This window comes from Typopeltis vanoorti, chromosome 7, assembly GCF_054136105.1.
Source record: "Typopeltis vanoorti isolate ZY-2024b chromosome 7, IOZ_Tvanoo_1.0, whole genome shotgun sequence".
NCBI classification, from domain to species: Eukaryota; Metazoa; Arthropoda; class Arachnida; order Uropygi; family Thelyphonidae; genus Typopeltis; species Typopeltis vanoorti.
In genome coordinates, this window is record NC_143555.1 from 30,929,532 (window position 1) to 30,943,470 (window position 13,939).

Consider the following 13,939-nt stretch of genomic DNA (forward strand, 5'->3'; position numbering starts at 1 on the left):
GATGATTCTGCAGATTATTGGAAGTGGGCGGATTTGAAACATTGGCGTGTATCTATTCTGTTTTTGAAGGGTCAATGTGGAAATTGGGCATTAACCTAAACGACAATAGTCGATTTTTCCTGATATTGATAGTTCTTGAGTAAATTTATATCTGCTTATGACTGGAAAGGCTTGAAGCTTTTTGTGGATCAGTACATCTGCCATTAGAATCCTATTTTATATTTTCCCGTTTCTTGACACTCGCCTTCCCATGATATAGTTGTAAGCACTTCATAGGAACACATGGCCAGGATATTGCCATTTCTATTGCATAACTTTTGGCGTCTTTTGCCTACTAATATCAAAGAGATCCACTTGAATTGCTTATTCACAAGGTATAATCCGGAATAAGTCATGTTTAGCGCGAGCGAACTTAACGTAAACATCAGTTTTGTCAACTTATCTGAAATTAAAGAATGTTTGTTCTAATTTTAATCAAAATTTAGAGTTTAAAATGATCATAGCATCAACTTTCTGATTATGAAATGTCCGTTTAGCGTTGCTTTTATAAATTAAGATGAAAGAAAATCTTTCAGAAAGCTGCGTTTTTGGCATCTCGTCTACTTTGTGGCTGTTGTGTGACAGTAGGCCTGCCTGGCATGGACGACGAAATATCCGTAAAAGTTTCCGATCTGTTGAATGGAAGACAACTAAAAGGAACAGCATTAGGCAGTAAGCATTCATCTGTATTCTGATTTATTGAACTTCTTATTAGTAATAACAACCAACATTGACTCAGGCACTTGACATCTCAGTTGATATCCAGTAAATTTGATATCTCGACAAATAGGCCTAACCTAAATAGGCCAATTTACAAGAAATAAAATTTGATATTAAGCACCGCGCGCGCGCACACAGCGGAATTATTTTCAATCAGTTTGCAGTTAATCACATTAACGGCATAGGTATATGTATATAATGTCAGCTCAGTTTCAGTTCTCTTACTATGCCGAAAATCCCTCCTTATTATGATTACAATACGTATTATGCATATATTTATACTGTATCATCGAATGCAGAGGAGACTGAGTTATTTTTTTTAATATTATTAGGCTCCACTCTTTTAAACTTATATATTATTACTGAAATACAATTCGTAAATTCTACCAGCCGAAATATCCGACCGAATGAATAGAGTTGGTTCGAATCTCATCGTAGACATTAACGTTTGTTCTTTAAGTAGTTATTGCATAGTCTGACGATTCGATTCTGCCGATTGGTGGCTTTAAGTAAAATGAAAAAAGTTGCATTTGGTCAGTTGAAAAGAGCTTCCGAATTATCTTACCTACTCACAGCACTATTACTAATATATTCTACAAGCTTTCGGGGATGGAAAATACGTGACACAAAAAAAAAAAAAAAAAAAAAAAAAAAAAAAAAAAAAAAACCACCTCTGCCTGTTATCGAATTAAAGTTCTTCGAAAGGTAATCAATGCATACAATTGGGAATTTGGAATGAATTTTAAATTAATCTGTTGTAAATTCCCCACTTCGCCATTGGTTTCAAACATTCGAGTAACTGTAACTTCAGTATCAACAGATTAACACATTTCAAAGAATGTTCTTAATTCTAGCTATACATTGTTGCCATGGAAAGAAATTTCGTTAACTCAAAAATGGGTGACTTTTTTTGCTTCCACCTTTAAAAAGAAAAAATTACAAAGATGGTGAAAATTATATTTTAATCTTGGTTCAATGTTTATATTAAATATAGTTCGATTTTATCCAGATTAAATTTTTTTTTTTTTTACTGCCGGGCACAACAAATAAGTTGGAGGAAAAGGACGTACATATAAATTATTCAAGAATATTTTAAGGTACATGTCGACAACAAGAAAGGGCCACATAATTAAATAAACCAAGCTTTAAATATTCTTATGATTCAGCGATTCAAATTCATACGGTTATGAATATTTGTTTGCGAGAAAACTTAACCAAGTTGTCATCTCAAATTAAGTTAAGATAATAAGTTAGCTATCGTATTGATATTGAAGCTCTAAATACTTGCTTATTAAAACAGTTGAAGATTCAGTTTTTAAATCTTACAATGAAAAAAAGATAATCACATATCAAAACACTATTTGCAGTTAGTCGAAATCCATAATTTGCATCGACTTGAATTGTCTAAATGTTACATCTACTGCGGCCATCTTTAAAAATAACAAAAAAGGAAAAATCTGAAGCAATAAGTCAGGGGTGGGGAACATCTGGTCCGCAGGCCGTATAAGGCCCGCGAAATTCCGTCTGGCCCTGCCAAGGCAGCCACAGGCGGGACTTAAAATTCAATAAATTTAGGAGTTTTTTTCATAGCAACATAAATTTATATTAAGTGAATCATAATAATGACGTAAATTTTGAGAGACAAGCAAGGAACGTGCATTGCCGGATAGACTGGACAGACACGTATGCTTCTCGTCAGCTGGCGCTTCAGCCGATGAGAAGACCTCGAGAGTCGATGGTACAAACGTTGATTATGTTCCAAATCCAAGATGCAGGATTAGAACAGCGATCCAAGCAAAATAATCGCGTCCCTGGCGACACACACTGGATAGTTATTAAAACTTAAGTGGTGTGACCTCCTACAAATGGCGACTACAAAGAAAAAAGTTGATGCAGAGTGTCGATCTTTCCAAGAGAACTGGACAAATGATTACTTTTTTGTTGAAGTCAAAGGCAAACCTGTGTGCCTAGTTTGTAGCGATGCGTTAGCAGTAATGAAAAAAGCCAATCTGGAGCGTCATTACAGCTCAAAATAAACTCAATGAATTGAGAGGCCAAATGCGTATGGATAAAATCGGTGCTCTTCAGTGGAGTTTGGATTACAACAAGCTGCTTTCACTAAGCCTCGTTATGACAGAGACAACGTTATTTAGACGAGTTATGTAGTGAGCGAGTTAATCGCAAAGAAGCTGAGACCTCATGTAGAGGGAGAGTTTGTGAAAGAGTGCAGGGTGGCTGCAGCGGAGTTGTTAGCACCAGACAAAGTAAAATTGTTTCAGAGTGTTAGTTAGTCTCGGAGAACCATCTCAGATCGGACTACTGACTTAGCACAAGATATTGAAAAAACATTGAAGGATTCTGCAGGAGATTTCCAATTTTGACGTGAATACGCCTTTAAATTCAGAACAGTACTAGGGGGTACGGGACGAAAAGTTGAATGCAACGAAATCATTCGATAAGGTTTGGCTTAATAATGTCTAAAGTATTAAAGGTAGCCAAACAAAACTCATACCATTCGATAGCTGAGGGAATAAAGATTCCTGAGTAATCTTCAGATAGCGCCCCGCGGGTGGCAGTGGGTGCTCAGCCATTTTGTGTACGATCTGCCGAGCATCGGAAACTTCCACTCAGCATAACTTCGCACTCTGTCGTGGTACGACGCTCGTTTTTAGTGTCGATCAACAGCTGTCTTCGAGATCTATCGATTTAATGCATAATTCTTAAATTTCAATACATTGTTGGTGAAGAAAATGTGGATTTAAGTTGAAATATTTTAGAAATTTCACAATATCCGCCTATACTCCTCGGAAAGTCAGCCAGAAATATGTCGAACGCCTTCGACGGGAAAGAGCAGCTCGTCAGCTTTCCAATAATATCCCAATGTCTGGATTGGAACGAATAAGGAACTATCGGGAGTGAAAGAAATTGGAAGCGGCGCCAGCACTTCGGCAGCGCACGAACCCATGGATGTAAATGACGTAAGCGACTATGCCACCGCTTCGGAAGATGGATTGAACGAAATGGCTGTGGATTTCTGAAGATCGGTGACAATGGAAGAGCATTGGAGGTCGTTTGCCATAACGAATCGCAAGGAGTCGTCTTTTAGTACGACAGGTCTCAACAAAAGCAACTGGTGTACGTTGCACTGAGCAGAGTCACTTCTATCGACGGGCTATATTTGACTAACAAGAGAGACGATTATAAATTTTATCACGGTTACGGATATTCAGCACCCACTGTCGGGGAGATACACGACCAATACGAGAGAATGAAGAAACCACTTGCCGACGCTGGTTAAGCGAGTTGACAGTTTCTGCGGTTGACGATCACAGATATTAAACGTGGATGATGATAATGACAACGGCGAAAACTCGCCGCGGGGAGTCTTACTTGTCTCGGCGATCAACGTCCAGAGTTTGGTGGATCACGCCGAAGTTATCGAAACTGAGTCCATTATGAATAGATCTGATTACTTGGTCATCAGTGAAACCTGGATGGATGATGCAACACCTGTGAATGTATCTGGTTTCGAACTTAAAACATGTAAGAATACAACCATAAAAACCGACGCAATGAACCGTCAACTTCGTTTTCATCGTCCAAACGCACTGCCGGTGTAGTCGCCATATACAGGAATCTCAACACCTTCACCGATTGTCAACGTATTGTCACCATTGATGTCAGTCGCAAGCTTAGTCGAAGAACCGTCAGTGGGAGATATGCCTGGACGATGAAACGATCAACGGTGTATCTAAATTTGTCCTCGGAGCTGTGTACATTCATCTGAACCTTCATAGAATATTGTATCTATCGATCCCTACTGCAATACTCGAAAAGCATAAAGAAAACAATCCCCAGTATCGAGCCAGACTTGCATACACCCATCATCATCACCGGTGACTTCAATGTCGATGTGTCACAAAACCGATCACTGCAGGACTTTATGGAACGCGAGTTTAATCTCACTTACGTTCAGACCACGGCGACCACGCTAGGTAACACTTTGTATTGATTTGACTTTCGTCAGAAACTTGGATGTATCTTGTCTACAGTTTGTATCTTACTTCTCTTATCATAGACCTATGATAAATAAAATTATAATCGATTATTAAACTTGTTTTCATTTATTTTCACTTCCCGATACATATATAATCCGCTGTCGCGACGTATTCACGTAAAACTCCTCCAGCCGTGCTCCGGCACAGACATAACAGACGAAACGGACATAACAAATATCGCTCAACTGGCCGTTTTCGTTCGTGGGATAACTACAGAGTTTGACATGCGAGAGGAACTGCTGTCACTGTGCATGGCATTACAAGAGGTGAAGACTTGTTTGAGAGACTTGTTTTATCAATGAAAAAACTTGAGCTAACATTTGAAAAGTTAAGTGGCTTTACTACAGATGGAGCTCCAGCCATGGTTGGCTCGCAAAAAGGGTTAATTGCATTAGTGAAGAAAGAACTGAATCGTCTCAGTCTTGATCCAAGTGATTTAATTATATGCCACGCCACTGCATCGTACAACAAGAAAGTCTCTGTGCACAGCCGTTGCGGCTCAACAATGTGATGTCAACAGTAGTGTCATGCAAAAATTTTGTCAAAAGCAGAAGGTTCAACAGCCGCCATTTTAAAGAGTTACTGAATGATCTTAAGTCTGAGTACGGTGATCTTGTTTATCACTGTGAAGTGTGGTGGCTGAGTCGAGAGGACATGCTCACGAGATTTTACAAACTGCGGGATGAAGTCAAGCAGTTCATGGAGATGAAGGGAAAACCTGTCAGGGAATTCAATGATAGCAAGCGACTGTGTGATCTAGCTTTCATGGTGGACATTACCAAGTATCTCTCAGAGCTTAACGTCAAGCTGCAGGGCCTCAACTAGCTTCTCAGTTCCCTGCTTTTAAACGTGCAATCATTTGAAGCTAAATTAAGGCTGTGGAAAGTGCAACTCGAAAGGAATAACACGGTGCATTCCTCTTTGGAAAGACAAAAGCCTTCTACGACACTTGAATATGCAGGTGAATGTGCGAAACTAATTGAGGCATTTAATGAAAGATTCAAGGACGTGAAAAGTAAACAAATGGAATGCACATCTTTGCTACACCGTTCAATGCGGAACCAACTGATGTGCCTGATAACCTACAACACGAAATCATTCAGCTGCAAAGCGACGATGAGCTGAAAGTTAGGTACAACAACCTCCCACTGCTGGAGTTCTATAAACGTTACATAAGGAATGATGAATTTCTCACTTTGAGGAGACATGCATTGAAACATGCATCTGTGTTCGGAACAACTTACTGCTGCGAGCATTTCTTTTCAAAACTTACCATCGCAAAGAGTCGACTGCGCTCCAGACTGACCGACGCAAACCTGGAAAAGCAGTTGCGTGTAGCAACATCATCAATACCAGCTAACATCACACGCCTCACCAAAGAGAAGCAGTTCCAGCCATCACATTAGAGGTGAGTTAATTAAATGTTTGATCAAATATAGCAGGCTAATTTTTAAGTTGATAATTTTGTATGGCCCACGAATGATGTTATAAATATCCAAATTGCCCATGGCAGAAAACAGCCCCTAGTATCTGCTTTCATAATGTCTCAAAATAACGAAAAGGAAATAAATAAATTTAAAAATAAAGTATGATCCAGATGAAACCACTCACTTATTCATTACTTATATGTAACTTATTCGATAAGTTATTCCAATTTTGCAAACTTGATTTCCACAAATTATTTTCAACTCACATAGCAATAAGCAATATTTTGAAAAATATATATTAAGGGTTTTTGAGTGCATATCTTTACTGTGTTTAGCTTGTGTATGAGAATTTAATTTAATCAGAATTTATGTATTAATTGTGTATGAGAATTCAATCCAGCTGTTTTGGGCTTACGTGTCAGCTATTTTTGCAATTATTTTAACGAAAATGTTTATTTTTTTTTATTAGGTTATAAAACTCGCATCGAGCTACCCCATCTAGTGGACTTGTACGTTGAAGGGAAATTAATGACTGACGATTTGATTTCTCGCACTTTCCCTCTGGAAAGTATCAATGAAGCCATACATTTGTTGGAACAAGGAATTGGGTAATTATCGAATTTTATATGCAGATATATATCCGCTCTTCGAATAACAAACTGTTAAATTACAGCAGCGAAAGAAGACACGCACTTATCAAACCAAAAACACTGTTTTCATGTTCGTGTAGATGTTAACAAGGGAAAAATAAACCCACAAAACATAAGGTTAAAATAGGTCGATCCATTTTAAGCATTCTTTACAGTGAAATAAAAATTGGAGACCTCGAATGGAGTGAATTTTCTGTGCCATCTTTCTTCAGCTTAAGTTGCTTAGAGATTTTGATCATATTTAGAAATGGCGGATTTCCAGAATTCATTACTCGATGTTTTGGGTGCTGAATATCAAATTGTAGTTGCGCGAAGTTGTTCTTGTATAATACACTGAAGAATGCTTAGCGTGAATTTGCATTAATTTAAGAAATGTTTTCGTTAGTTTCGAATTTGAATAAAGAATATCTTAAAGGAAAAGGTCACACGTATACAATAACATTTCTGTGTGCAATTATTTAATGCCGATTTTTCATATATTATTTGTTTACATCATTATCGATAGTGGAATAAATACAAAAATCGGAATAAACAGATTTATAAGAATAATGTTATCTGTGCACATAATAAGAATTATTTGTAGGGATGTCCTATTTTCAGAGATTGAGATCCGACTGTGTCATGGGGAAAAAAAATTCTTTATAGAGGGATAGATATGTTGTCTGGTGCACTGTTGGTTTGAAGTAATTAAAGTAATTTCTTTCCTAACTGCGTTATAGCTGTACACCGTACTCTCTCAGATATTGTGCTAAACGATCTCGTCTTGTATATTCCAGAAGATTATGGCATCTGGCAGAGCCATATTAGAATCTGCAACACTTCTATGCAGTAAGAGGCGCTTGTCAGAATATTTTTGAATAAAAACTTTATCATGGAAATGAACTTACCTCCACAGTGTGATGCAAACTATCCTAGTATACGGAAATACAAAACAATAACGAAAAATTGTATTTTATTGCTTTCATAGTCGATTAAGTAATGTTATATCTACAAGGTCTGTTAAAAAAAAAAAAAAAAGATTTCCAACTCAGTTTGTAAATCCTATCTCTGAAATGAAGAACTTTATCAAGGTTTTCCAACTGAAGTCGATTAGCTGGTATCATACGGAGGAGGCAGAGTTTCCGTGAGGAAAACAATACCATCGATAGAATAATATTTTTTTTAATTTGAGATACTACTTATTTTGTTTTTAAATGAATTAACAATTCAGAAACGAATTGTCGAAATTGGTTGATGATAATGCGGCGTCCAAGTGGCTGTGCGCTTCGCAACCATATGGGAAAGGCGTGTCCTGGGTTCGATTCCCGTCGCCGATGTGAGGAGCTAAAGGATCTTCCTCAGCCATAGCCAAGTTAGCCGGTCTTGGGCGTGGACAGCAAGGTTTTTCTCCCCCATTTATCTGGGGTTTTTCCTCCCTCAAGCAGGCAAACCGGCCCCGTGAACACATGCATCTACAGACATAGGACACACCGAGAGGCATAGAGTTAGCCACCTTATCCTAGAGGCGGGTACGGTTTAGAAGGGCTAAGGATAGCTCCGTAACAGGCCACTAGGTCTAATACGTGAAAGGAGGAAGAACATAAGGCGGCATTGGCATAGACTGTATTTTCTTTACAATCCTATCTCCCGTTATGATCAAAATGTGCATATACGTTTTTGCATAATTTTACAAAACATTTAACTATTAAAGAAACAGATGTTTTCCAAATATGGTTAAAAACAGTAGAAATATGCGACCGGTATAAGTATCTACAGAGGATACCCCCTTCCCCTAGCAGCAAACTCTTACCTTCGTTTTAGTCCAGTTATGATGCATTGTTCGGTAGGAAACAACCAAACTTCAGATGTATTCAAAATGATGAACACTGCTACTTTCACACAGATATGGAAAATAAAAGTTCTTTTCTTGTTTTAACTTATGGATCTGAGAGCTGGGTCAGAAGTAAAACACTTGACCAAAGACTAGAGACCGCAGATATGAGAGTCCTGAGAAAGATTAGAGGCGTGAATAGATGGCATCAATGGCAATATCATATTAAAAACGAGGATATTAGGAAAGAACTTGACATTGTCAGCATCCAGGAATGCGTTAGCAGAGCTAATCTCAGGTGGTATGAAATAGAATGGGCGAGGAAAGATTAGCAAAACAAGTGTTCTCTGCCAGATTGGCAGGAAAAGACCCAGAGGAAGACCAAGATATAGGTGGATTGATACGGTACAAAGTGCTTTAGACGATAGAAATATAAGATCTGATAATGTTGGAGTCTTGACAAGTAACAGGCTGATTTGGAGGAAAATTGTAGGAAGTTAGTAATGATGTAATTTTTTCATGTAGTACTGTCATATCCTGTACACCCCTTGAGGGTACATGGCAATAATTTGATGATTTTCTTGTTTTATGCATTCTAGTGTTTTTAATTATTTGGAACTAACACTTGAAATTTAGGAGACCATTCTATGAATGTTGCTGTCGAATAAAAGGGACTAAATATCACTCAAAATTAACATTAAGGAAGGTGAAATTAGTGTGAGTAGGAAGAGTATTCTGAGGCTCCCTGCAGAGTTTTGCTTAGTCACTTACGGTGACTCGATAACCTAAGCCGATAAAACACAGATAATGTACACGTGTTCAGACATCGAAGGTCGATCTCTGAACCTTCTTACTCGCCTCCGTTGAGAAGAGAGAGATAGGAAGTAGCATTTTTTTTAAATCACTTTCACACAGACGAGATTTAGGAAGATACAGCAAATTGATTCCAATGTATGGGTAGGCATTGAGAGAGAGACAGAAAGATTCTGTTCGTGCTTGTTTTAAAGAGTTGCAATTGTAGTCTTATGAAAGACTTCAATGAGAAGGTTGTTCCGAGTGATTAAAAGCTGAGTATTATAAAAACATGAACAATAATTTTAACTCTTGTTCCATTCATATTACCTTATATTCAATGATATGGGTGATTAGATATTTCTGGCCAAACTAATTCTTTAACTCAGTGTCGTTATATTATTTGACATTTCAATATTACTTTTTTCTTAATTCATATGCCTTTTTTTTTTTTTTTTTCCAGAATTCGGACTGTGATTCTCTTTAAGTGAGATGCCACCACACAGTGGCGTCACACAAGTGTTCTGAATATTAAAAGGAGTAAACAAGGAATTTTTAACGTCATTTTTCCTTATTAAAGTACTTTGAATTTAAAATGTATGAATAAAGATTAAATGCAGTAAACAATTTTTGCATTATTTTGTTGCAGAATAATCTCGTTGTAAATTAGTATTATAAATCAACAAAAATATTCTTCTGTTAACAAAGGTGGAAGATCCATATCTGCACATTATTAGCTTTTTTTATAGCAAAAAAAAACCTGTTTTTATGCTCTGCTCACACATTTGTGTGCATTCATTTTCATACGTATCGTGATTTTGAAATCGCAACATGCATGAAAATGAATTACATTGCCGAATACGACGTACCTGATATTGAAATCGCCGATAATATTAACTTCCAAACCATTTTAGGTTATGTGACTGATTTTAATGAGGAACTAAGGAGGTCTACGAATTTGGGTAAAAATATATTCTGGAGTTTCATCAATACGAGAATCACGGAAAATTTTCGACGGCCGAAATCTTTAGGCAAAATAACAGCATGGAAATAGTAATCAGGTAGTCATTCATTAGGCACGAGAACTATTAAATTGGAATATAAACAACCTAAAGATGCGAAGAACCTTGGACATTTTCAGGTGAATGTGAGCTCATCTCATCTCATCTCATCCCGCCCCAAACACAATCAGCTGAAAAGGAAGAAAAAAAAATGCAATTAACAGTTATAATTATTCCTACCCAATTGCCTTAGTTGCTTGTTTGTTGTCAATACAAATCCGATCAGTTTTATACTATAACTTATTATGGCAAATTGTTTAGTTCATTATGTAGTTTTCCTCTTTTTTTTTTTATTTCTTTTGTGTTTACATAATCAGTGAAAGTTAGCCAACAAAAATATATTTTTATTTAATTCAGGTAATTCATATAAGTTAGGAAAACATAAACTATGAAACAAAATACACAGTATAAACTTACAAAAATACAAATTGCACATAATGCATAAATGTTTTAAGCAAAATAAAATAAAGTGCATATTTTAATCGTCATCACTGTCTTCAAAACGAACATTTCGTGACTGTTCTTTATTTACGAGTGGCAGGACGTCTTCACTTGAAATATCTTGCACATCATTTGTATAATTCTCATTGCATACTTCGGCTGGTTTAGTTATCAAGAAGTCAGTAATAAGATCTTGCTTACCACTATGAAGCAATGTTTTATTAAGTTCATAATACGGAGCTGGAGCTAAACAAATATCCAATTGCTTCGTGAATTTTCCGGAGCGCTCCATTGAGGGATCATTATCCGTAAAATAACTTTCTTGCCAAGTTCAATCCTTCTGCTAATTTCTTTAAACTGAATTCTTTAACGGATTCATCACAATCAGAATCTTCGGCAGAACTTTCCCCACCATTTGGTTCGACGTCATCTATTAATCGTATACCAGTTCCTCCTAACTTAAATCTTTTTCACCATCAATCAATTCACTAATTTCATTTACAACCATATTGCAAAAGCCCTCTAAGTCGCCATTACTATAAAAATAAATGTTTACATAAAAAAGCATTACATATTGTATGTAACTCACCAGAAAATAAAGTGCTCAGCTTGAGATTAACATACTTATGATTTTTAATGTGCTTTCCTGGCAGAAAACGAAGACAATTTTCAACAATAAACACTTTATACATAAACAATTGACGTACATGCGTGCTAAAGGGTATTTCCCGTAATATAAATTCGCTACTTATAACTACATGCGCGATACCGGAAGACTGAAATTTAACGAAGATAAAATTTGACTTTTAAGTTGCTGGGTGAAAAATATATGAAAAGATAAAGGGTTACTATAATTTGTAGACCGCGTTATACGAGAGTTACTATATATATATATATATATATATTCATTCATTCTTATGACTCTTTCAAGAAAACGGTCGTATAAAACTTCGAATTACAGTGTTGCTAATGGTCACTCCAATCAAGGGCGCGCCAGTAGTGTCCGGCGCCTGTGTGCAAAACTTTAGTTGGTGCCCCTATCCCCCCCCCTCCAATAAAAAAATCACTTTAAAAAACGTTTTTTTTTTTTTTTTTTAAGTATTTCCTCCTCTTTGGCGCCTTTACTATCCTGGCGCCTGTGTGCGTTGTACACATTGCACATATGGTCAGCGCGCCCCCGACTCCAATTAGCTATTGTTAATTTCAAACTGGTACTGCTTTATTTATTTTTCTCAGCTGGAATATCGAAGTAGCATCAGTTCTATAGAAGAAATGGGCAGAATATAATATATATTTCAAAATAAAATTAGCAAGTATTGGAATCTGTTTAAAGTTATAGAACATAATCACATATTGATTGCAGTTTAGACGATAAAACTTCCCGCTCTTAAGTGACTTTTGAGTGATGGCTATATTTGATAAATCAGCGAAACAACTGCGTAGAATACCTAGAATTAATATATCCAATGATTGTAACATATTGAGCTACGGCATTATCACCTATTAGTAAATTAATGTAGGGTTAACAATCATTTACCAGTATTGATTACAGAATAGTTATTTACATAAAATGCGCAACATAAATTTTTAGGCGGATGCATAATACACAGCAAGGTCATTTCCAGTTTGACAGCACGAGGAGAGCATCGTGATTTATTGAGATGTCAAATGCAGTTATCAGCACAAGTACACGCGCTGGCGTCAAGTATAAAAAGACAAATTGAAAACCAGTGCGTTATGTACAGGAGTGTGCTGTCGAATTTAATTATTGTACGCATTGAACTCCCTGTTTCTAACAGCCGAGTCTACACCCCCCCCGCTTCTTTATTATTATTATTTGACACCTCCAGGGAGTCCCAGACTCATTGAGGGAGGTCGCTTGCTTTCAGAGGCGCGTAGTGAGGCTATGGCCAACGTGGCCCCGGCAATAGGTGCAAAAATTGAGATTTTTAAAGTTTTTTTTTTTAGAACGGCGCAATTTTCTTTCCTGGCCATAGGTGCCAAAATTCCTCACGACGTCTCTGCTTGCTCTACAACTCTCCGTCTTCAACACTCAATCCTCTAACCACATCATCTACACCAACGCCATCTAATGTCCACCACCACCACTGTTATTTTCACAGACAATCACAAACATTCATGCCCACGGCGGGATTTGAACTCACAGCCTTTTGGCTGGATAGCGAATATGCTGACCACTCGACCAACCAGGATGGCTATACAAAGATCATATGAAATTAACTGAATGAATTAAATACAAAATCCATATAATAATTAAAATAATTCAATCTGTATTTGTAAAACAAAAAATCAGTGGAATTATTTCGTTTTGTTGATACAAATTCTAAATCTTTTTTTAATTTTTTTGATGTCAATACCACTTACAAAAGATTGTAAATTGTCGTTCATTTAGTATTTTATTATGGGTGTCCCAAGGGTACGATAATTTAGAAACCAGCTTAAGGGACCAATCATGGACCTTTTTTTTCTACTACTTCAGTCTTCCACTAAGCAGAGTTGTGGTCTTCTGCTTGTTATTGCAGACCTCTTGGCCATTGATATATTGAAAAGTTGAAGAAATTCAGAACCCGTTAACATAAGCGAAAGCATGTAGTGAATTTATAAAAAATAACATATGTGTAAACGTGCTGTAACTTTTCTGGGTAGTTGTAGGATTTTAAACATCACGACTAAGCTTTATTATGATACCACCCCATTCCGGAAGAGTTGGAGGTGAAAAATTCAGTGTTCTCGTTGCAGAGAGGAATTAACAATCTCAAATCGAAAAGAACTTAAACGTTATGAATTTTCATGACCACTTTCTGTCACAGTTCAAATCTTAATGCTCAATATTTATTTTGGTTCGAAGGTGCTTTTAATGCATCACAATTTGCTCACTGAGAATTTACACCCGATCTTGTCAGCCAATGCCAACCAAATT

The 13,939-nt window shown here is 36.8% G+C and overlaps 1 protein-coding gene across 3 annotated transcripts in view; it reads left to right on the forward strand.

Moving 5' to 3' along the window:
- Nucleotides 1–10,106, forward strand: part of LOC150104556 (alcohol dehydrogenase class-3-like) — a 46,119-nt gene extending 36,013 nt beyond the window's left edge. For all 3 annotated transcript variants that reach the window (XM_090395769.1, XM_090395768.1, XM_090395770.1), the window contains exons 9-11: nt 576–711; nt 6,714–6,852; nt 9,960–10,106. In XM_090395769.1, coding sequence (XP_090251895.1) covers nt 576–711; nt 6,714–6,852; nt 9,960–9,987 — 303 coding nt within the window. In that variant the 3' untranslated portion in view covers nt 9,988–10,106. The remainder of the gene's footprint in view (nt 1–575; nt 712–6,713; nt 6,853–9,959) is intronic.
- The last annotated feature ends 3,833 nt before the right edge of the window (nt 10,107–13,939 follow it).